The sequence below is a fragment of the Microtus oregoni genome, unplaced genomic scaffold, assembly GCF_018167655.1.
Source record: "Microtus oregoni isolate MIOR12 unplaced genomic scaffold, Mior012 000018F_ref0000195, whole genome shotgun sequence".
Taxonomy (NCBI): domain Eukaryota; kingdom Metazoa; phylum Chordata; class Mammalia; order Rodentia; family Cricetidae; genus Microtus; species Microtus oregoni.
The window spans coordinates 14,330,385-14,354,777 of record NW_024543077.1 but is presented as its reverse complement, the minus strand read 5'-3'; the positions used below and the strand labels follow the sequence as shown (position 1 = coordinate 14,354,777).

The 24,393-nt window shown below is 46.6% G+C and overlaps 1 protein-coding gene across 2 annotated transcripts; it reads left to right on the top strand.

The window, feature by feature from the left end:
* The first annotated feature begins 6,939 nt into the window (after positions 1 to 6,939).
* Positions 6,940 to 24,375, top strand: LOC121458876 (transmembrane protein 243). Of its 2 annotated transcripts, none has more exons than XM_041668232.1 (5): positions 6,940 to 7,078; positions 7,421 to 7,600; positions 21,555 to 21,605; positions 22,559 to 22,663; positions 23,830 to 24,375. In XM_041668232.1, exons 2-5 carry the CDS (start codon positions 7,523 to 7,525, stop codon positions 23,950 to 23,952), a joined length of 357 nt encoding a protein of 118 aa, XP_041524166.1. In that variant the 5' UTR covers positions 6,940 to 7,078; positions 7,421 to 7,522; the 3' UTR covers positions 23,953 to 24,375. The 2 variants fall into 2 exon arrangements, with proteins under 2 accessions (XP_041524166.1, XP_041524165.1); XM_041668231.1 differs by having other exon boundaries at positions 7,316 to 7,600.
* Positions 24,376 to 24,393: the final 18 nt, after the last annotated feature.

Genomic DNA, 24,393 nt, shown 5'->3' with positions numbered 1-24,393 from the left:
CCTCACCAGTTGCAGGTCTCAGGAAAACAGGCCCTGCACCTTGCCTGGGCAGCACAGTAGAGCTAAGCCTGTAGACGGGCATGGGTGAGCCAGCCCTGACGGTCAGTGTGTGGGAGAGCCAACCCTGAGGGCGTGAAAGAAGAAGAAGTGGCCCTGCCCCTTGCTCCATAGGGTGAACTAGCTGGGACAAGGCTAGAGAGCTCACCCTGGAGGGAAGAAGAGGGCAGAACTGGTGGGCTCACTAACCCTGTGACTACCCAGGCCCAGAACCAGGGGTTTAACACCCTGACATCCCACTCCATCCATGACCTTCAGAAGCAAGGGAAGGGGCCAGCCCAGCAGACCCAAAACTGCAGGATCTCCATGACACAGGGCAACAACGGAATAGCCAAGAGGAGTCCCAGTGAGGGCCCAGCATCGATGGTGTAGCACAAAACAGCAGCCCCAGGCCGGGCGGTGGTGGTGCACGCCTTTAATTCCAGCCCTTGGGAGGTAGAGGCAGGTGGATCTCTGTGAGTTCTGAGGCCAGCCTGGTCTACAAGAGCTAGTTCCAGGACAGGCACCAAAGCTACAGAGAAACCTCGTCTCAAAAACAAACAAACAAAAAAAAAACCAAAAAACAAAAAACAAAAAAAAAGAAGGAAGGAAGGAAGGAAGGAAGGAAGGAAAGAAGGAAGCAGCAGCGACCTCAAACCAGAGCAATGACTCTTTACAGTGAACACTTTCCAGTCAAGGTGTATGGACCAAAGTGTTTACTGTGTGACTCACGGTGTCACACTACAGCTTCCAAGATGAGACTTTTCCTTTTTACCGTTTTTCTTTTTTGTCTCTTAAATTTTATTGTTTGGGGGGAGGAGGCAAGGGCAGATGGCAGGCATGGAAGGATCTGGAAACGAGTGGGATCTGGATGCACGATGAGAAAGACAATGAATAAATAAGAAGAAATTAAAGTCTTCACTTCTCACAAGCTTCCTCAGCGCCCCTGCGTCTCTGCAGACCCCACGTTGAGTGCCAGGGCACTGCTTATCCTGTCGTTGACACCCACGCTCGTTCTCTTCCTTCAGGCATTCGGCTTCCCTTGTGTTGAAGGAGTAGATCTTAAAAGATGTTTTACCCGTACCCTGGCATTGTCTGGCAGAGAGTGGAGAAACCGACACATCCATAATCTGTACTGAGCAAATAAAAATTCTTTATGAGAAGAGAGGTGAGGCTCAGTGGTAGAGTACTTGCTTGCCCTGAGTTTGACCCTCAGCACCATAAACAAGATAAACAGTGACAAAAATTGTGTGTGTGTGCGCGCGTCTGTGTGTGTGTGTGTGTGTGCGTGCGCGCGCACGTGTGCATGCATGCACGTGTGTGTTGCTTTAAATAAGGATAGTCCCCATAGGCTCATGCATTTGAATGCTTGGTTCTCAGTTAAACAGTTAACTGTTTTGAAGGATGAGAGGGCATGGCCATTTTGGAGTAGATATATCCTGTGGGAGGAGGTATAGCATTGGGGGTGGGGTTTGGGGTTTTAAGAGCCCAGGCCAGGCCCAGTGTTGCCCCTTCTGCCTCCTGCCTGTGGCTCAGGATAGAGCCCTCAGCTCCTTCTCTGGCACAATGCCTTCCTGCCTGCCTCTCTACTCCTCACCATGATGACAATGGACCAACCCCCTGAAACTGTAAGCGAGGCCCTAATTAAATGTTTTCTTTTATAAGCATTGCTTTGGTCATGGTGTCTCTTCACAGTAATAGGTCAGTGACCAAGACACTGTGAATTGAAGAGAAAACCGCACTGAGCCTGCCAAACAATGAGAAGCCGTGGAGCTACACTATAGGCCCATTTTCCCCAAATTTAGCACCTGAACAGGTGAAGTCTATGGAGAAGCGTGCAGATGTAGGCAGCATGAGAAAGCTGAGCTTACAGGAGAGTGAAGCGGCTCAGAGAAGCTTCGGTAGGAAGGTCTTTGCCTGCAGGAGGGTCTGGCCTTGATGGCCTGCCTCCTTGTTCTCCTTGTCTTCATATTCTCTATCGGGGTCTTTATCTAGAACTATTCTCTTACAAGGCTGTTTTCCCCTGTCACTTGAAGCCAGTGGGCATCTATCACACATCCAGGTAAGGTCTTGGGCTGTCATCCCAGCCAAATTAACATAATCTTCAGGAGTTCTGCTGGGAGTCTGTTGGGGAATATGAGTTGAAGATGTGTTACATTCATCTATGCTGTGGAATATTTGTTTAATGATGCAAAGATGTGTTGTGTTCTTTTATGTTGCATTTGTTTAACTTTGGGAAGCTGTGCTACTTTGCTGCTTAAAACACCTGATTGGTCTAATTAAAGATCTGAACTGCCAAAGCTAGGCAAGAGAAAGGATAGACTGGCCTGTCTAGGAGAGAGAATAAAGAGAAGGAGAATTCTGGGAAGAGAAAATCAAGGCTTGAGAAAAGGAGGAAAGGAGGGCACGTGGGGCCAGCCACCCAGCCAGACAGCAAGCCATGGACTGAGAAGGAAAGAAAGGTATATAGAAGAAAGAAAGATAAAAACCCAGAGGCAAAAGGTAGACAGGATAATTTAAGTGAAGCAAATCTGACTAGAAGCAAGTCAAGCTACGGCTGGGCATTTATTAGTAATAATAGGTCTCTGTGGATTATTTGGGTCCTGGGTGTCAGGCTTCCCAAAGGGTAAAGAGCAAAGAGCAAAAGCAACCAACTGCAGGGGCTGGCCGCAAAGAGATCACCACAGCTGGACTTGCTGACTCTTTACCCTCCCTTAAGAAGCAGTTGGGGGAGGGTCTTGCCCCCACCTGAGTATCCAGACACCTCTCCCAGACAAACAGTTGTGTATGATTCTGCACCAGTTTCTCACGGACTTAGGTAGGGCTGCTGGGGGAAAGGCTAGGGGATTTAGGTGGGAAAGAATGAGGGGAAGGGCCTCCATTGTCACAGCCCCGGGGAAGCCATTGTGCCTACTGAGTGCAGACCTTCCGGGGTGGCTCCTTTAAGGTCATTTATGCTCATTTGTAGCCCTTCATCCATTGTTATATAAGTGTAATAATCTCATTGGTTCCCTAGCTGGATTGTAGCTTGATTCATCATTGGGACCTTAGGGGGAAGAGTAGACACTGCTTATGTCCCCTCAGGGAAGGAATGTAAGCAACATTAGATTACAGCCCTTTCCATCATGCGTGGCAACCACTGCTTTTAATCTTACTGTTTGCTAGTGTATTATGCATGCATATCAAAGATCTTAAATATAGTTGAAGTCATGTATTTCAATTTATTATCATCTTCACTTTCTTTTTTCAGGATAGGGTCTCATTTTGTGGCTCTGGCTGCCTTATGGAACTCACTATGCAGAGCAGGCTAGCCTTCAACTCTCAAGAGATCCACTGGCCTCTGCCTCTGAGGGCTGGGATTGGGACTAAAGGTGTGCACCACCGTGCAGGGCTTTCATCTTCTCCCTTTTCACCAGAGTTCTGTTGAGACTGAGGAACTTGCCCAAGGTCACACAGCTTGTAGGTGGTGGCATTGTGTGTGAGGTCACGTGTCGTCAGTTGTAAAGCTTGTGATGACAGGCGTGCGAGGTCATGTGCTGTCAAATGTAAAGCTGGTGATGGACTCGCGTGTGAGGTCACGTGCCATCAGTTGTAAAGCGGTGCTTGTGTATTCTCTTTGCCCTAGACTGTGACCATTTGCTCTGCTTTCTACTTCGGCCTCAAGACAAGGCCCTTGCTGACGTGTTGGCCTGGTGCTGACCAGAAACCTAAGAGGCTTCCTCCCAAATGACCAAAACTCCTAGTATAGAATCCCCCAAATAATTTCAAAGGGGGGAAACACCAAATGTTGACATGTTGAAGGCAAAAGTTTGAAAATCTCAATCCCCAGGGAAAGGGGCTCTTGTATCAGGAGTAGAAATTTTAATTCTAGGGAGGGAGCTGGGGCCATGGGCTTCAGTAACAACAAAATATTTAGTTTCAAAATATTTTGTTTAGAAGGCTGGAGAGATAGCTCAGCAATTAAGAGTGCTTGAAACTCTTGGGAAGGACCTGAGTTTAGTTCCCAGCACCTATGGTGGGTGACTCACACAGCGCCTTAACTCCATTCCAGGGGAACTGACACCCTCTTCTGGCCTTCTTGGCCAGGAGCATACACACATGTGTGCGCACACACGCACATACACAGTAAAATCTTTTGAAATATATGTCATTTATCTACATTGGCCTTTCAGTGGATGAAATTCTAGAAACTTTAATTTTTTTAAAAAAAAGTTTTCTGTGTATAAGAATGATTGCCTGGGTGTGTGTATGTGTTCCCTGTGTGTACCTGGTGCCTGAAGAGGTCAGAAGAGGGCAATGGATCCCTTGGAACTGGAGTTAGAGATGTTTGTGAGCCTCCAGGTGGATGCTGGGAAGCAAACCTGGGTCCTCAGCTGCTTCTCCCGCCCCCGCACCTTCAGTAGTTTTCAGTGAACCGAATAGCATCTGCCTGGTGAGGCCAGAGAAGTTCCTGATTGAAAGTAACTCTGTGCAGGGTAGAACAGGAAGGCACTTACTTTATTCAGTGTCTGGAACTCTTTCTGCCCAACCTGTGCCCCTTAGATGAGTGTATTCTAGACGCCTCCACAGTCCAAGCATCTCAGCACCATGGCACCGAGGTGAACATTTAATAGTAAATTCTCATGTCCATGGAGTGTATATGATTTCAACATATGAATGTTTTTGTCTATTTACCATAAAAAGTTCCCTACGAAATGTCCTTTTATGTTTTTGAAACGGATTCTCTTTTAATAATCTACCACCCCTTGCTGCTGTGGCGGTATTGAGTGAGCTAGCGGGGGCAGGGCTGGAGAGCTCGCCCTGCTGTTGAGGATTGGGGAGAACTGGCCAACTAACCAGCCCTAGCTACTACCAGCTCCAGAATCTGGACTGCGAGTTGTCCCACTCCACCACCCACCCCATCAGTGAACTGCTCGAGCATGTGAAGGGGCCAGTCCTGCAGCTCCAGGGCTGGAGAATCTCCGTGACACCGCCACAACAGGGTTCCGGAGAGGAGTCCGGTGGGGCCCAGGAGCGACAGTGTAGCCAGAGGCCTTGAACCCCCCTGCGATGAACACTTACAGATGTGTGGGCTAAAGGGTATACTTTAACCCACTGCATCACACAGCTTCCATGATGAGTCATTTTTTTTTCTTTTACATTTTCTTTTTTTATTTTCGGGGTGAGCTTGCAAAAGCAGAGGGTTCATAGGAAGGCATGGGGAGATGAATGGCATTGGGGTGCATGATGTGAAATCCACAAAGATTCAATAAAAAGTTCAAGCGTATATATTTACTTATCTAAAGTTTTTAATTTTTCAGAATTTTATTTTCAGAAATTTGACCTTTCAGAATTTTAGACTTTAAGGATTCTGATTGTCCAGTAATTCAATTTTGGTTTTAAAGCCTTAAAGAGTGACTTTTTCAGAGAGTCCGGTTTTATCCCATGCTTTTTCGGTCACAGTCCAGCTGGCCTTGGTGAGCTCCCAGTAGATCAGCTCCACTGTCTCAGTGGGTGGGTGCACGCCTCGTGGTCCCGACTTCTTTGCTCATGTTCTCCCTCCTTCTGCTCCTCATTGGGACCTTGGGAGTTCAGTCCAGTGCTCATGGCGAACAATGAGGGCTGATGAGACGCCAAGGACAATGGCACGGGGTTTTGATCCTACTTAATGTGCTGGCTTTGTGGAAGCCTAGCCAGTTTGGATGTTCACCTTCCTAGATATGGACGGAGGGGGGAGGACCTAGGACTTACCACAGGGCAGGGAACCCGGACTGCTCTGTGGACTGGAGAGGGAGGGGGAGAGGAGTGGGGGGAGGGGGAGAAGGGTGGGAGGAGGGGAGAAGGGTGGGAGGAAGGGGAGGGAAATGGGAGGCTGGGAGGAGGTGGAAACTTGTTTTTTGTTTATGTTTTTTTTTCTTCTTAATAAAAAAAAATAAAAAAAAGAGTGACTTTTTCCGTGATTGTTGTCCAAGCCTATAACTGTCACAACAGATTCTCGAAGTATTATTGATTTTATTATTATTTTTTGAGACCGGGTCTTGCTATGTAGGCTAGATTGAACTGAAACTAATGTTCCTCCGGCCTTTAAGGGATTACAGGTGAGAGCCTCCGGAACTGTTTTGTTGGCTGTAGCTGAATATTTGTAGGGCCAGTGGAACTTTTTAACAGAATTGGGTGCCAAATTATGTAGTATTGCTGTTAAGGAAAAGTCGTGGGTAAATAGTTAATTTGTAAAACACGTATGGCAGACTGGGACACGTATAATTCTTAAGTGTACTCAGCGCTGGAGATTCTTGGTGGTTGTTATCCCATCCCTTGTTCTAAACTGTTGCGTGGTCTCTGGAACCCGTGTCTACATTCTAAGCGTTGTGTGGCTCTACGGCGTCTACTCCGTCTTCCGCGTGCCAACAGTTTCAGAGCTCCCTTGAATCTAGGGATCATAGAGTGTCCGGACAATCTCGGGTAGCTGTTTGGTTTTCAGTGTTTGCAGAGCGACTGGAACACTTCTATCCAGCTCTCTTAAGAAGCCCAGGATGCGAAGCTCTGGCCTGTGGCGGCATCGCGTTTACTCAGCACCTTCGCTGGACCAGTCGAAGAAATATCCAGCACCGTTTCTTCCCATTTATGTAAACTTGGACCTCTAATGCTGTACGTAATGCAGAATGAAACGAGCAGACACCGTGCCAGTGCTTCCCTAAAGTGTCAAAGCAGGCCACTTTTAGGGGACGCCAAATTCGAGGGGTCTTCGGAACCGTGCTTTGGCCACGTGCACCGCGCAGCCGCTCACGGCCCAGAGGCGGAGAGACCCGCGTGGGGCGGAGGAGAACCCGCGCCTCTGCAAATAAAGCTCCGCAGCCGAGGAGGCGCCTCTGCCCGTGGGATTGGCTGCCCGAGTCGTGACGCGGTCTGGGCGGGCCCGACCGGTTTGCGACAGTGGCCGCGGTCCGGGACCCGAGAGCCCAGGGCAGTCGCCGCGCGGTGCGGTGCGGGGATCCCGTCGGCGTCTGGGAGCCGTGGCTCGGGGTCGCGGAGCCACCAGGATCCGCCGCGCGCGTGGGCCGAGGTCTGGCCTGCGGGGAGCGTGGGGGACCGGACCGCGGGGGACGCGGAGCCGGGGAGGTGTGCGGGAGGCGCTCGCTCCGCAACTTCGCCCGCCCGCCCGCCCGCCGCGCGGGGACTCGGGCCGGGAAAACTTTGTCCCCGCGGAACCGAGCAGAGATTGGGGGGCGGCGGGAGCGGGCGGGGGCGCCGGCGGGGCGTCGGCCAAGCGCTGTTTGTTTCTTTTCACTTCCTGCGGCAGCCGCTGGAGATGAGGAGGAGGACGGCGGGGCTGAGGCGGAGCGGCCGCGGGCCCCGGGAGTGACAGTCGCCCCGTCGGGATTTCCCGCTCCCCTTCCCCCTCCAGGGCCCGGGCCCTGCGTGCGCCGTGAGGGGCGGGCGTCCCGACTTGGCGAGCTGATGCGGACTCGCTTTTGAGCGGCTAAGGGACGAGAGGAGCTGCCCCAAAATGGAGGACTTTAGTACCAGGACCTACGGGACCAGCGGCCTGGACAACAGACCTCTGTTCGGGGAGACGTCTGCCAAGGTGAGTGCCGGAGGGGGGGCCCGGGCCGGAGTGCGCCTGTCCCGCCTCCCTCCATCCCGCTTGGGCCTGGAGTGGACTTGGAAGTGCAGAGAAGCTGGTCCTGCAGTTCCGCCTCCCTCTTGGGTTGTTTGCCCTGCACTCGTCTCCAAGAGCAGGTTGGAGTGGAGAAAAGTTCAGAAAGTTCTGGGCAGTTTGTGGGAAGCCCTTCACAAGAGTGCGGAAAGAAACCCCGCCGTGGAGGGAGATTCCTGCGAGGGTTGCACAACCGCACTTTGAAGCTGTGCTTCAGGTGTGCTGTGAGCTTCCGCCCAGAGAGAGGCCCAGGGTTGCTCCTGATAATTGTGTGCCTAGAGCCCTTAACGGGTCCGTGCCGAGGTTGTGTGAGGTTTGAAATGTAGGTCACCATTCCGGGAGGTGATCAAAGGGTCTCGACACTCAAGTAAGCAAAGTCTCAGGACAGAGAGGTCCTGGAAAAGAGTATAGCACTTTTCAAAGAGCTTGATTGGGTAATTTGTCTGGCCAACAACTGAAGGGAGAAGCCTTTCTCTGTGCTCAGCATTAACTTTCTGAGAGGCCTGGGCAAAATTAACCTGCTGTTGGTTCCCCCACTTGTAAATGGCATTGGTGACCATTGACCTCTGATAAGGAGCTATCAGTCTTTCAGAAGTTACGGCACTAAGTGCAGAGCTGGGATTTCTTCTTACATTTGGAGAAGAGCCTGTAACTGCACACAGGGAACTTCTCCACCTGGCTGTCAGGGGCACCGCCCTGAATTTGGAAGCTGCCAGCCTGCCTAAATTCCACATAGATTTTTTTTTTTTGCTTTATCTTGGAATGTTTTAATAAAACATTTTAAGCTCGATGTCCAGAGCCTTGCGACTTTACATAATCTCAGCTGGCTGTGCTCTGGGAACTCTAGTTCAGTAATGTTCCTATCAGTGCAGACATAACTAAGCTTTCACTATGAACCAGATCCTGGGTATTGAAGGGTAGTGGTCAGGAATAGGAGATGTGTATATAGATATATTCAGATCTAGGTGGATGTGACCTAGGTCACAGCACAGGGGAAATGTGTTTTGGCTACAAAGAGAAACTGGCTGCATTTATATAGAAAATTCATCCAACTGTCCCCAAATCACTGTCTCCTGCACTACCTCTTTCTTTGAGCACTGATTGGGAATCTGAGCGACTGAGACCACTTTGAACTCCTTGGACCTGGTAATGCAGTGGTCCCAGTCTTCCCGATGGACTTGTTGACTCGTGCAGACGCGCAGAACCTGAGGCCATTCACTGTGTTAGTTTGGGCTGTTGGAAGGCTGTGGCGGAAGGGGAAGGAGCACTTGATCTCAGGTGTCCAAGGTCAACCTGGGGTGCGCAATGCAACTGTGACCCCAAAACTTGAAAAGCAAAACAGCCAAGCCTCCTAACAACTATGTAGACATTGAGAAATAATTGATGTTATTGACCAGCCCACTGCCTAATGCTTGCCAGTGTCCTACCGTCCCTCATCCATTTGAAACCCATCCAAGGACATCAGTATCCAAATGTAGCCCTATTCATGACACACCTGAGTCCGAGCGTGCAGTGAGTGGAATGGGCCGTGCTGCTTTGGTGACTCAAGGAAAAAGTTAAGACTAATATATAATTATATATGTAATTGCACCTCCCTTACAGCTGCACCGCTCAGCTTGCCCTGTGAAGTGGGCAGGACCATTGCGTATACATTCCGTGGCATGGAGAAAGGAAAGAAATCCACGGTTTGGCATGGGGCAAAAACGTGTCTCAAATAAATGGAGTTGCTTAGCCTGGAGGAAAAACATCTGTCTTTGTTTAAAGACTTTGCTTGTAGGCCAGAGGGGGCAAGGAACCAGAATGGGACCTCGGTGATGACAGGTCACATTGCAGTCCAGCCATTCCCTTGGACAGTAGGACCTGCTGGAACTGAAGGAGACTTGGAGATGGTGAGAAGTCTCATTCTCCCCTTTGTATCTGGGCGTCTCTGACTTACTGCCTTTCAGAGGCCAGCAAACTAGACGTAGAAGCCGCAAAGCCACAAGTGGAAACTTGGTAACCGTGAAGGATCGTTCACGAGAGAAAAATCTAGAGGACAAAGCCCGCCTTCCTGTGACAGATTCTCAGAATGTTGTGTGATCTTGTGTCTTTAGAACAACCAAGTGCATAGGTTCGCAGTTACAGGTGCAATCCCTAATTCTCAAGGTAAAGAGGATTGCAGCCCAGAGGAGAGCCTGGAGCATGTATTCTCAGTGCTGGGCGCAGCCGGCCCGTGCTCAGCTATCCCTGGCTTGATCATCAGCTCCTTTCTAAGATAGAGGTTTTATTTTGGGTGTACAACTAAGGAAGTGAGCTTCACAGAGTTATTTGTTCAGTCACGCATTACTTCTCTAGGTCTTTTGCCAGTTCCCTTTTGTGAGCCGAACAGTGGGGTGAGCCGTAACTTAATCAGGTAGCCTGTGTGGAATAGTCTCCACACACCAGGACCTGCGCATGCTTGATGGCGTTTCCCAGCATGTAGGGGTCAAGTGGGGAGTTTGTACTCAGGGCCCTGGAATCTGCTGTAGAGGAAGAAACGCGTGGCCTGGTGGACTGTGAGCAGCACGCGAGTGGGCAGGCCCGAAGGATCCTCCGCCCTTTGTACTGAATGATCCCAGTGATTCCAGTGACTGGAATTAGGAATTTATTCAGTCTTCAGTGTGATACTTAGGGAACAGCTGCATAGATGGAGCCATCCGAACATTTCTTGTTACATTTGAGGGACACTGCCAGAGGGAATGGTGGTCATATTTTATAAGACACTATACCTCATTGATACCTTTAAAAATGTTATAAATACTGGTGAAGCTATCAGAATGTTATTTTCATGTTTTAAACCATTTCTCCCCAGCAAGGAGACAGGGAGATGGCTGTGAGCCTGAGACCAACCTAGGCTGTGTAGTTCCAGGCCAGTCTGAGATGTGAGATCCTGTCTAAAAAAGAACCAAAATCCAAAAACATTTAAATTCTGTTCCATAGTACATTTCTTTCAGACAGAGAGCAAAATAATACCTGATGTTTCTCTGCCCACGTTGTAGTTTTTGATGTGCTGATTCTTCTCTCTGATGCTAATTGGAGGAGGGTGGGAGTAGCACTTCTGTTTTGGTGGTATGGCCTTTTACCCTAATGGCACCTTACCCAGCTCTCTCCCCACTGTGGCTCTGTGGAATGCTGTCTGCTGGACCTAAGCTTCTTTCTTTGCTCCTCCCTCTCCTTCCCTGATGCAGTGTGAACTAAAACCTGGAGACAGTCCCTCTGCTTCTCAGTGCTTGGTTTTAGGAAAAACACCCATCTCACCTGGTGGTAGTGGCACATGCCTTTAAACTCAGCACTAGAGAGGCTTGTGAAGGCCTGTGAGTTCCAGGCCAGCCTGCTGTACAAAGTGAGTTCAGGACTGCCAGAGATATTAAACAGAGAAACCCTGTTTCAAAACATAAAAAACCACACCCATCTCTACAGTAGGCGGGCACGAAATGGTTGCCCGGAGTTGAGTGTCATTTCTTGACTTTGTCGTTGGGTGCAAGGTCTCTGAAATCAGTTTCCATTGTGTAGGCTGGGTGGACCTGGGTGTGAAGACGATGGTGATTCTTCCGGTGGAGGAGAGCAAAGGGTTCCCCACAGCGAACCCAGATGGCAGAGGACACACCGCTTCACTTGGTGGGGCTTAACAGAAAATGGTTTCCAGAGAAATGGGTGCCAGTGATGGTCACTGGTCACAAAGTACGTAGTTACACTTCCTAGGAAGGCAGTGACATTCTGTTACTCACGTTTGAAACTGCAGGTGAGGAGTTGCTTCAGTGGGCTCTGTGGCAGACAGCAAGGGGAAGGAAGCCCTCTGTGGAGGTTAGTGGACTCTGTGGCAGACAGCAAGGGGAAGGAAGCCCTCTGTGGAGGTCAGTGGACTCTGAGGCTTACCTACTAGCTTCTAAGAGCAAAAATCCTCTCCCACATCTCCCAGTAAAATAAGTAAGCAAACAAGTAGCACAACCACGACTTTTTTCATTACTTGCACTTCTCCTAATCGTTTGCACTGGGAATATTCAAATGTAGGAGGAGAATGCTATTCATGAGATTTTTTTAGCCCCTTTCAGAATATTTTTGTTCTGATTAAGGTCTCCGCGGCCTCCCGGCCTCTCGTGCTCAGGGTCCCACAAGGCCGCCCTCTGAGGAGTGTAAGCTTCAGGTTTCTGTTGGCTGCTGAGTGTCCACGATGCTGTGAGCCCAGCTCTGTCTCCCTCGAAGGAGAGCTAGTTGCCAAGGGACTGCAGACAGTTCTCTCTTCTCTTCTCGCCCTCCAGATCGCTTTCACTTCCTTGTGCCGGTTGCAGTTCTGAACACACAGCTGCAGCGGCGTTTCCCTTTCTGTTCTGCATAGTTTTCCTCCTCCTTTCTCAGGATCAGAGGACTTGGCATCTCTGGGGATGGGCCTCTGCCACGCATCGAATGTTTGGAAGGCTCTGCGGAAGACATCCATCCGGAGAAGGTTGGGACGTGCTGGTCATACCCTCCTCGGTGCCACTTCCATCCAAGGTCACATTTCTCCTCAGACCTTTGGAGGTGTCTCCTTTTCCTCCCTCTTCTGGGGATTGAACTCAGGATGTCAGGCTTGTGTGGCGAGTGATTTTTTAACTCAGTGAGCCATCTTGTTGGCCTTGCAGCTAACCGCCTCTCAATTTTTGTGATCTTTGTGTAGTGCCGCCTCTGCCCCCACCCAGGAGTCCTGTCCAGTCGCCTAATTTGCTACTTTGGAACCTCACAGCCCCGCTTTTATCCTTACTTCTCGTCAACAAACCTGGCTCTTAAGAGGATTACCCTGGCACTGATTTGTGTACCGTGAGGAACTTAGCTAGATGTGGCTTCTTCTAGTGTATGGTCCCTAAGCAAAGGGGCTGTTGACTGATTCTGTGTATGGTTTTAAGTATATTAAGTTTTAAGTGATCACCTGTATTCTTGGGCGATTCTAAAACAACAGAAGGCAAAGGCTTCTGTTCGGAAGCTCGGGTACACTGGCTGCCCAAGCAGGAAGTGGTGTTTTAAACTCTCAGGCAATTCAATTACTGCCTCTCTTCCTGTTGAGGAATACATAGCAGAGGCCGGTAGAAAATGGGTGAATAGTACGGGATTGTGTAAGAAACAAACGGAGCCCAGCCTCGCAGACACTTTAATGGCTTACTGTTCTCTGGGAAGACTGGAGTTCTGCTCAGGTGTGGTAATTGCCTGGTTCTCATGAACTGAATCATTATTTTTCTTATGGTTGGGGGCAGGTTGTGGTAATGGTATTTTCTGAGCTCAGATTGTTGACAATCTTGAATGTCCTTATGGGAGTGAAATGAACTGAAAGTTGCTGGCGACTTTAGAAATTGTGGCCAAGCATGGAGGAGTCAGCTCAGTTCCTGTTCGGCTCTGAGGAGTCTAATCAATCATTAAAGACTTCCCATTATAAAAAAAAAATAAAATAAAAAAAAGAAAAAAATAAAAAAAAAGAAAAAAAGAAAAAACAAACAAACAAACAAACAAAAAAAGATTAGACATGGCCACCTGAATAGGCCACCATTTACCACGGAGTGACAACTGTTGTCTTGTAAGGACTTTTATTTCCTAATCCTTACAATAACCTAGCAAGTTGTACACAATTGGAAGGCTGCATTTTAAAAGTGAAGTGATTTATGAACCTAGTGGTAGGTGCATGCTGAAGAGGTTTGTGAGTCTGGGCTGTCAGGCTCCGCCTAGTGTTTCCTCTGTCTGCCATTCTGAGTCTTGGGTGCGCATCATCAGTGTGCTTCTGTGTGTACCAAACTTGGAGACTGTTCGCGCTCCATTTTTACTTTGATTTCCACAAATGGTGTTTCAGTGAACCTATCTATTTCAGGTATCTGTGAGGACACTCTGGTTGGATGAATGTACAAAAATATAACCTAATTATGCTTCAGAGTATGAATATGGTGAAATCAGCGGGCATTGATAAATGTCTGTGAAGTAACTTTTTCTTGATCAAAATAAAGAGGGAATTTTGTATTCATGCTCACATGTAGCAGTGCCAAACGTGTGAAGGTGTCAGAGGGGTTGTATTTTTATTTTACTCTTTTGAGACAGGATCTGCATAGCTTTGGCTGTGGTCAACCTATGAGGAACAGGCTTGCTTCAAACTCAGAGAGATCAGCCTGCCTCTGCCCCCTGAGCCTGTGTTAAAGGAATGCCCACCATACCTGGCCATCTGCATTCTTGAAACCCCTCTTCCATCCCCCCTGCTTACAGTTCCGTTCAGAGTTCGCTGTCTCTCTGGGAAGTCTCAGAAAGGCTGCACCCACAGGCAGAGGTCACTGTTCCCTAGAGTTAGGAATGAGAGTTAGCATGAGGCGGGAAGTCTCATCTTCCACTCCTGCATGTCGTTTGCCCCTCTGCTTGGCTCTCATGACCATACAAGGGGAAGATCCCACCTAGGTAGAGATCACTGAAGAGGTTTGTGAGTCTGGGCTGTCAGGCTCCGCCTAGTGTTTCCTCTGTCTGCCATTCTGAGTCTTGGGTGATTTTCCCCTCAGGGCTGTCTAATTTAGCCATTTCCATCATCCTGCAGCAGGAGCCCTCTCCTCAGGGCTTTTCCCCTCAGGGCTGTCTAATTTAGCCATTTCCATTATCCTGCTGCAGGAGCCCTCTCCTCAGGGCTTTTCCCCTCAGGGCTGTCTAACCTAGCCATTTCTAGAGCTTGAGTGACAGGAAGTTTTCCTCAGCAACTGGAAGAAAGCCAAGTAATTTCTGAAAATCCATCTCTAACCTACAGCCTGAAAGTCCTCAAGTTTGAGAACCGTGAAAGAAGGCTGTGGCTTAGGTCTGCCTTCCTCACTCAGGGTAAGCAGTGCAAGGTTCTGTTAGTGGGCTCTGCATGCTGACGCCTTGCTCTGCTTCCTTACTAGAAGGAGTACCCAGCATTCAGAGGTATTGACGGAGGTGTGGGATAGGCAGCTAAGTACTGATTGGTGTCAGAATGCACCCTTTCCTAGCTGGAGTTCTCAAGGATGTCAGGTCAGACTGTGAGTCCTGACCTAGAAGCATGAGTAGGGTTTTAACTGGGCATGGTGATAGCAGATCTCAAGAAGAGTCCAGTGCATATCCGTGAAGTTCACGACTGCGCCCTAGAAAGTGTGCTGGGCCAGGGAAGAGCGAATCTTTTCTTCTCTATTGCTTATTAGACTCTATGAGGTCCTTTTGTTCTTAGTACACCGGTGCTCCTGGAACAAGATACCACTGGTGTGTAATTTGTAAAGGACAGAAACTTATTTTCTCACTGTTCTAAAAGGTTGGGAAGTACAGACAAAGGCAGCAGTAAGGTTGGTGGGGGTGCTTCCCCAAGAGGGGAGTAATGCTATGTTCTCAACATAATGAAGAGTGGAAAGGCAAGAGAAAGCTTTGAGGGTTGCTGGGCCCATGCAGGATGGTGCCTGTACCTTCCTGAAGATGATATCCCCCCCTTTTCATCCCTGTCCCTCTCCTCCTTTCCCCCAGACAGGGTTTCTCAGTATCCCTGGCTGTCCTGGAACTTGCTCTGTAGATCCCAGAGATCCACTAGCCTCTGCCTCTCAAGTGCGGGGAGTAAAGGTGTGCACCACCATGCCAGACTCTAAAGAGGATACTTCTTATATCAGCCCTGGGGGTTGTTTCCACCTTAACTTTGAAGAGGATGCTGCTCTCCAAGCTCCACAGCTCTTCTGGCCATTGCTGCATAGATTTGTTTGCAACACCCCCCTCTCTGGCTCCTTGCTTGTTGCCTTGCTTTTCCTTGAAAAGGGCTTTTCACATCCCACACCCCAGAGTGATGCTCTGCCCCCTCCCCAATTAGTCAGTAGAAAAAGCAGAACAAGAAATCTGAAAATCCAAGCAGGAAGCATTGTAGAATGAAGGTCCTCTGATGATGGAGGGACTTGAGATTTTAAGGCCAGCGGTGTTCCTCAGTGAGAACAAGTGAATGGATTAAATGGAGGTGATGGGCTAAGGAAGGGAACGGGTTCCACCACTTCCACTGAGGCAGGAATGGAGGTGGGGGGGCATTCCTTTCTCTGCTAGCATTTTGTTTTCTGGGGATGACTGATAACTGTGTTCAAGAATGAGACTGGGAATCTGAGGTGGGAGAGCTTCCAGGCACTTTCTGGAGAGGTCAGAAGCAGTCAACTCAAAAGGCCGGTGGACCACAGTGAAGGAGTAGCTGAGGATAGACAACACTAATCTGTAGTCAGCCCCGTTTCTGCCTTTAGCATGTAATGACCATCTTGATAAGTCCTGGGTATTATGCTTGGCAGAGGAATCCGATGAGCTACAATGAAGGCGCTGTAACCACTGCAGCCCCCACAGGGACATGGCTTGGTTTGTTTTGAATTAGAAAAAGGTGCTCTTCTCGGAGGGTGGTGAGAGTGTGTGCCATGGTACAAACTTGGGCTGGACTTCCATTCTATAAAGTGGCTCAGTGTCAGAGTGAAAAAGGCTTGGCCTTACCAACTTTGACATGTGGAGGAAGAGATGAGTCTAGTTCTTAGGTAGTTTAGACATATCCAGAACAAGGCTTAGTGCCAGTGCCCAGTGGTTGGTGGTGGTGGTGGGGGTTGGGTCACATGACCCAGGCTTCCCAAGGTGCATCCTCCAGGGAGTAATCTGTACATTTTTGAAGTTACTAAGCCCACAGTTAGTCTGAAGGAGGTCCTCAAGTCGGTGTTGCAGCAGCAGATTGGTTATGTTCTGGTTAGTGAATGTGGTCCAGTTTCAGGGGCAGGAGGAGGGGGAAAGGATTGGGCATAGCTAGTAGTAGTTGAAATGAGGAAGGGAGGAAGTTGCTATGATTGAAAGTTATGCTACTCCAAATTGGGAGCATGGGGACTTTGGGGCAGGGTTGAAGGGAGGAGGGGAGAGGCAGGGAGGGGAGCAGAGAAAAGTATAAAGCTCAATAAAAATCAATTAAAAAAAGTTATGCTACTCCAAAAAACAAAATGTCTGGCCCTGTGAAGCCTTGCCTCTCCGAGTCTAGTATTAGTACACTGAGTAGTGACATGTTCTGCCGAGGTCTGGAGACCAGCAGCATCTCCGAGAGCCCTAAGTGGTTGACAGGGAAGTTAGTTTGTATCACACAGTTTTGAGGTGGAGAAAAGGAACAGTGTGGAGACACACCTAGGGCATGGTGTCACTACAGGGCAACCTCCAGCCCTGCCCGACCTCCAAGAGGGTGTGGAGAATGTATGGTATCCTTGTTCTCCTTTCCTGTGGTTTCCTCCCCGACACACTGAGACACACTGCGTAAGGATGAAGCCTTCCTGGTCACTGCCTTTTCCTGCTCTAGCAGAGATCTTGTAATAAAGCCAGGAGGATGTTGACCCATGTGATCCCCAGAGTTTATTATTGCTGTTTCCTTGAGAACAATAGCATATTCTGGAAGCACTTGAGAGGATACTGGGCCCGAGGGCAGGACCAGGCCACAGCTTCTGCTGTTCTGCTACATGCTCATCCTACAGGCGACGAGGCTGCATTTAGTTGTGACAGGTTTGGTCCCAGGTGAGAGAGATAGATGCGCATTCTCAGGCATTAGGGAAATTGCTGAAGGAGAGGCCTGCGCTCCGCGTTACGTTAACTGTCAGTCTCAGGGAAGCACACAGGTAGTGTATCTTACTTTGATGTAGGAAGTGTAGCATCTGGGTGATATGTGGGGGTCTTGAAGTGGGAATGTCTCTCCTGAGAGTTAATAGTGGAAGTGATGTGTGGAGTTTAGCTCTGGAGGACGGGCAGTTGGATTGAGGGGTGGTATTCCACCTCCCAAGTTACAGTTCACTAATTTGGGAATGTAGCTGTCACGTCTTTAGCTGACTTTATGGACCAACATGAGAGCTGTTTATGAAATACTGCATCTCCTATGTCCATGTGTTTATCATGCAAAAAATTAGCCTAGGGCCAGACGTTTGCCTCACTCAATGATCCAGCATGATGGCTACTTTGAATAATGAGAATTAAAACCCCGAACTGCAAAATAATCTTGAGGATACCCAATACCTGAATCAGGTAGCTAAGACCATATACTGTGGCTGTAACTTACCGCTTGAGGTGTAACAGTAAATGAACACAGTCTTTCCCCTTTGCAGAACTTTGCATAGGTGTTTCTACTGTGATGTTACTAATTGTAGTAACCCTCCCCCTATAAGTTCTAGCATCTCTGGCTTTTCTGTGACAGCATCTAAATTGTCAGCTTCGCTCTGTTAAGTGAAAGTGTTGAACACAAATGCTGCAGCTGTGTTGCCGATGTCAGACAGCATGGGTATTATGCAGTCTCAGTACCATGGAAAGTATATATATATATATTCATCGAAACACACGGAGCTACATGTGATTCTATCATGTTGCTCAGAATATTCAGTTGAAAAAATAAATTGTTTATTTTTGGTATTTCCCTTTTGGTATTTTTGGATTGTTGACCACAGGTAACTGAAGCCATGGAAAAAAGAGTAAAGGAAGATGATTGCACTAAGACTTAAATTTAAACCAGAAACGATCGCATAGGCAATTTCCTTCTCAATTCTCTTGCCCCTTCCCACCTTTCGATGTTCTCTAAGCCCCTTTAGAATTCTTGCCTTCATATTCTTATTGTTACTTGTGTTTAGGGTTTAGGACAAAATCTGCTTTGGGAGTAGATAAAGCATGATTTGCCATGGAAACGAATACTGAACCCAGTGCTTGCTAGCATTCTGAACTCTATAGCAACGGGGATGGCCAGCCAGAGGGGATGGCAGCCGCTGGCTACTGGTTCCTCAGGATGTGACTGCCAGTGTCCTGCAAAAGTCATCAGTACCCGAGTTTCGTCATTCTGAGGGCCTTTACCGTTTTGATCCGTGTGCTTGCTGGATGATGACTGACCAGGCAAGATTGGGGACTTTTTAGTCACAAGGTGACTGGCCCTGCTCTGACCCGAGTGTAGGCTGAAGCGGATTCACAACTGTAAATTGTGGAAACAATCACTTTGCCCATGTTGGTCAAACAAGATAGGGCTTTAAGGGGTCTCCATGTAGGGTTACATAGCTAGGCAGTGTCAGAGTAAGCTGAGACATAGAATAAAAATAAAAGCGGGGGTGGCGTGGGGGAAAGGTGGTTTCTGGTAAAACTAATACCAGCTTCAGACCCAGAAAAACTTTTGAGTTTGTCTCTCTTATAAATGACAAAGTTTGAATGCAACGTTCATTTCTCTGTACAATTTAGCTCAATTTGGGAGCACACTCTTCTTTAAATGCCCTCTGACGCCGTAAATCACTAGTGAGTGAATCATTCTGTCCTTTGAGATTGGAACCTAGAACATGCTGGGCTCTGGAATATCTGTCTCAAGCAATGGATTGTACTCTCAAAATGGTCTGCTCAAGGTTCATACCAGGAGATCTTGTTAAAAATATTTTCTGACTCAGCATATCTGAATCAGGGTTTGATTTTGCATTTAAATGGGTTCTTACTTAGGGGAGGCTAATGCAGCTGGACCACATTCCATATCAGAGTAACCAGGGTTTGGATACAGCATTACAAGTGAAAGTTTCAAATGAACTCGGTGGTTCTGACCTGGATCTATGGTTGTCTGTAGCAGGAGACCCGAAGGCCACGTACTGGCTGGGAGAAAGAACACTGTTAAGAAGCCTTTCTGCCACATGCTGAGTAGTTTATCTCCTTCTAGGAACAACTGAGAGTACTGCTTTTTAGCTGAGTAATTGTTAATTCAGAGAGATACACAAGATGATGGTGATTGACTGTCTAGAAGCCAGGCAGGGAAATTTAGGTGTATTCTCATTACCATGAACAAAGCAGTTATGCTATTCTTAATAGGCTGATAGGATATGCTACTAATAGGCTTTGTGAGGCGCCATCTGTCACTTGACAGCTTTGTCTACAACAGTAGTGGCCTATAGGATATTCTGGTTAGCAAGGAATGTTAAGATCAATAGGAGCTTTATGGGTGTACAGGCCCGACAACCTGTTTCTTTAGAATTACAGACCTTGGTATTTTGATTTTCCAGAGCCTCCTTCCCCATGAACAAGTCATACTGCAATTTCATCCTTAGATGTATGTATGTGTGGTGTATGTATGTATGCACACACTGGAGGCCAGAGGTTTGATGTTCAATGCTTATCATTCTGTTTATTCTTTTGAAGTAAGGTCTCTTAATTCAGCTGCTCTGGCTGGCCATTGAACTCTACAGACCCACCTGTCTCTACACCCCATCAACTCCTGGGAGAGGATGTACAGATATATTCATTCTGTAAGAAACAACTGAGTGTGTAATCTGTACCCGTGGGTGACCAGAGGCCAGCAGAGGGTGTCAAATCGCCTGGAGCTACAGTTACAGGTCCTTGTGAGCTCATCTCTCCAGGCAGCTCGTCCAGCTTTTTATGTGAGTGCTGGGGTTTGAGCCAAACTCAGGTCCTCTGGCACTTTATGGACTGAACCATCTCCCCAGTCCCCTCATCCCTAGTTTCAGAAGCTTTGTGAGAGTTTGGTCAGGTTCCCTCCATTGGTTGTCTTTGTTACCCCTGGTTTTGGCAGACAAGCTGCTGTGACAACATTTGGAAACTGTGACTTGCCTTGGCTGTTTACACCTCTGTTGGTGACAGCTGCTGGGTGTGCAAATCTCCAAGAGCAGATACTCTCAGAATAGACAGGTGAAACGTTCACATAGTTGTACGGACACAAGTGTGGCAGGAAGGTAAGTGATTAATGAATTCCCCCCAGGTCTCGTCCTTAAGGAATGGTATTGATTTCTGATGGGCTGCGGTTGTAAGATCTGTTGAGTTCTTAGTGTAGTTAGGGTGTTTGTAGTTTAGCTTTCCCTTCCAACCTTTGATCACTGGCCTTCACCTGGAGAGGTGTGGTTTGTCCTTGCATGGGTCAGGACTACTGCATATCTGATTTCCCTGCTCTCCAGCTTTGCCTACCACTTTAATCTGTAGTTTTTCAAAAGTAGAGAATTTGGAAGAGAGGTTGTAGTTTGTTGCTGTTTCCCCCTTTCTGTTAATGCTAAAGCAGTCTTTTAAGGGCCAGAGTGAAGGCTGAATCCCAGTAGCCCCTGCTCCATAAATACAAGTTCATGCCTCAGCTTTGGATAATCACTAAAGAGTTGTTCTCAGTGGCTATGTTTCCTGGTCAAGTCTTAGCCCCAACCTTGTTTTATATACAATTTCTTTTCTCTTGCAATGGAGGTGTTGGGGAATGAAGCCTAGGGCCCTGTACATGTCAGGCAGGTGTGTACTACTGAGTGATAACTCTAGCCCATTGTTCTGTAATTCTGCAAAACTCACGGACCTTAGGACTTTGTAACACTTGGCTTCCGAGTTACCTCTAATTTTTAGCAAGTAGTTTAAGACACACTGGCCCAAGTTTACACTGACCTGTAAAATTTAGGTTCCCCCCGCTTTAGATACTCTATAGAATTGATTGGCCTAGGGCTGAAAACCACAAGATAACTTAATGGATAGGGCGCTTGGCTCTTCAAACAATTCTTTGTTTATATTACTGAAGTCTTACTAAATTGGAGGAAAATAGTAAAAACTGGACTAGATAGCCTTTGTCCAGCATGGCACTCCGTCCTTTCTAACAATACCAAGTATTTTCAGGTAGACAAAGCCACCTCCTTTGTCACTTACATACGTCTAGACCAGTCTGGTGTCAAGGCTAAGACTGGAAACCTGAACACCATTCCTCCTGATATTGTTCCCAGTAGTACATGCGCTCCTCAGTTGGCCTCATTGCCCAGAACCTTTTGTACGTTTTTACTAGCACAGCTTTCTTTGGTGGACATCAAAGGCCCAGCTCTTGGACTCTTGATTCTATAAGACTCCGGCTTCCATTGTGGCAGCAGCCGAATCCAAGTTATGTGACTTAACAAGCTCTTGTCTCTTTCAGGATCGAATCATCAATTTAGTTGTTGGCAGCTTAACCACCTTATTGATTCTAGTAAGTATCTTCTTTTTGCATTTATACTCCTGGCCAGTTTTGAGAACTTTACTATCAATCTTCCCCAAATAAAAGACATATGAACATATAGATATTCCAATCATAGTCAAGTTCGAAAGAGTAAATCAGTCAATTGAGTTGGCCATGATTTCCTGCCTAAGTAAATCTGTAAAACTGAAAAACTGATCGTGGCAATGGCTGTCACCTCTTCCGTTTCTTTTAGTGCCTTAAGTTTACTCTGACCAGGTTTGCAAAGATTCTTACGGTAGATGTTAATTTTTAAAATTCTGCATAGCACATCTGAGTATGTATGATACACATTCTGTATCTGCCTATCAAAGGAAAAAAGCTACAGTTTACAAAATGTGATAACCAAGACTAAAATTTGCTAGAGAACAATTTTCCATTGCTTTTTAATACAAGGTAGAAACAAAATGGGGATTAGAAACCTATCTTTTGGTATTTTTTCATAAAGCTAAGTCAAACCAGTGTATATTCACTTTTTTCCTAATTTTGTAATTTAGTTTCCCCTGTTTGGCAATGCTGAAAACAAATACAAAGGTAACAACAGTTTATACATGAGTGTGTTCCACACCATTTCATCGGAAACACTGAATGATTCTCAGATTTGCAGGGGCCATCCTAATTTGCATACTGTCCCAATTTTAGTATTTGTTCTGCCAAAGCAAGCCCTACTCACTTTAGGTAGGGAAAATTACAATTCCAATATAATCAGATCTTTTCCTAGTAATTACTAAGCTTGGGAGCGGGATTTATATGACTGCTAATCTCTGTTAATGGAGGGGTTTCTTTTTGAGGCTGGTTTGCCTTCTTTTGTACTTGCTGGGAGAGTGTCAAATGCTTGGACAGGGTTTTATGACGCAGATGTCTAGCTCTGCCTTGCTGTGGTCTGACCACACCTTGGAATCACTCTTCCATGTCTCTCCATCCAGGTGACACTCATCAGTGCTTTTGTGTTCCCTCACCTACCTCCCAAACCACTGAACGTATTTTTTGCTGTCTGCATCTTTTTGAGTAGTATTACTGCCTGCATACTTGTGAGTACCATAGAATTTAAATGTTTGTAAGAGCGGAATATGGTTGTGCTTAGGACAGATTTCTAGCTCCTGGGTCTATATAAAAGGGCATCTCTCCTTTTACCCCACATCTCCAAGGATTTACCAAGGGTAATCAGAATTACCCTTTTCCAGAATTATCCTTTCTCCTCAATCCCAAAGTTAAAAAGCCTGAAGAAAACTGTTTCCTCGATAAGTAGACATGAAAGTTTAAGAATTGCCATAATACTTCAACTTGTGCAAAGTCAGATGGGACTGGCCTGTACACAGCAACTATACATAGGGTTCAACAGTCTTGCACAACACCCTAGATTACTTCTGGTAATATGGGTCCACTTGGATTTGTGTTCTTCCCAAAATGAAGACAATCAACATCACATTTCCCCGGAAACATGATTATCAAGTTGTAGTTCTATCTGTAATAAGATGGCTATAATACAGACCCAGCATATACTAAAACACCCACCCTTAAAAGATGGCTATTTGGAGGTATCTGTTGGTTTTGCCTTTCAATTCATGAAACCTCACTTGGGGTGAAGTTGTATTTTAGTGGGAGAGATTCTCTCACAAGCAAGAAGACCCTGGGTTTGAGCTCCAACATTATTTTTTAAAAAGTACTAAGTTTTTTTTTTTTAAAGTAAATCCTTAAATTGTTCAAAACCCAAGTAACTTTTAAGCCATATCACTTAAGTAGAACTAGTCACAGATCGAATCTACTTGTGTTTGTCGCCTATGTTCTGTAGTCCTGAGTGACCAAGGTTGAGATAGTTAAATTATGTATTTACTTACATAAGCTCTCTCCTATCTGAACTGATCACATAAATCTAAGAACCCTCCTCTCTAGTAATTAAAATATATTAAAAATATATCCAGATAACATGTTTTTACCTAGTGTGATTGGTATAATACTTTGATCACAGGACCAAATACATCACAAAAAATAGGAATATATACGATCTTGTATCATGGAAACACGTGTAGTACTATCTGAATCATAAAGAACTATGGCTGCATTGGCCTCAGGAATGAGTAACTGAAGACTATTCCAGGACAATAAATTCTATGATATCCATATAAAAAGAATTAGTTGTATTTTACATTGCAAGAGTTGGTCATTACTTAAATTTTTATTTTGATCCTTCTTTTAGATCTACTGGTATCGGCAAGGAGATTTAGAACCGAAATTTAGAAATCTAATTTACTACATCTTATTTTCTATCGTCATGTTGTGTATATGTGCGAACTTGTACTTCCACGACGTGGGAAGGTGAAGCAGCCCAGAGTACTCACCAGGACTCTATCAATGGGAATCAACGGCTGGACAAGTATGCTGAAAGAATCCTCTCCGAAGTCTGCACATGATTTTCATGTTAACTGTAACTCTGAACTCCCTCTTGCAAGGGAGCTATATCCTAGATCTCCGCTTTCCTTTAAGAAGCTCAAACATTCCAGCCCTCAAATGACAAAGTATTTTCACTTTTGAAAATAATTTTTTTTACACTTTAAGTGCACGGCTCAAATCTTTCATTTTAAGACAAATACTCTTTTATTTCTGTTAAACTGAATATACAATTATTGTTCCCTAGGCAACCAACTTTTGCTTATTACTACAGTTTCACATTAATAAAACAGATAGTGAAAAGACAACTCTGATTGTGAAGATCTAATTACAATAATAAATAAAATAATTTATACAAGGCTCTTTTTTTTTT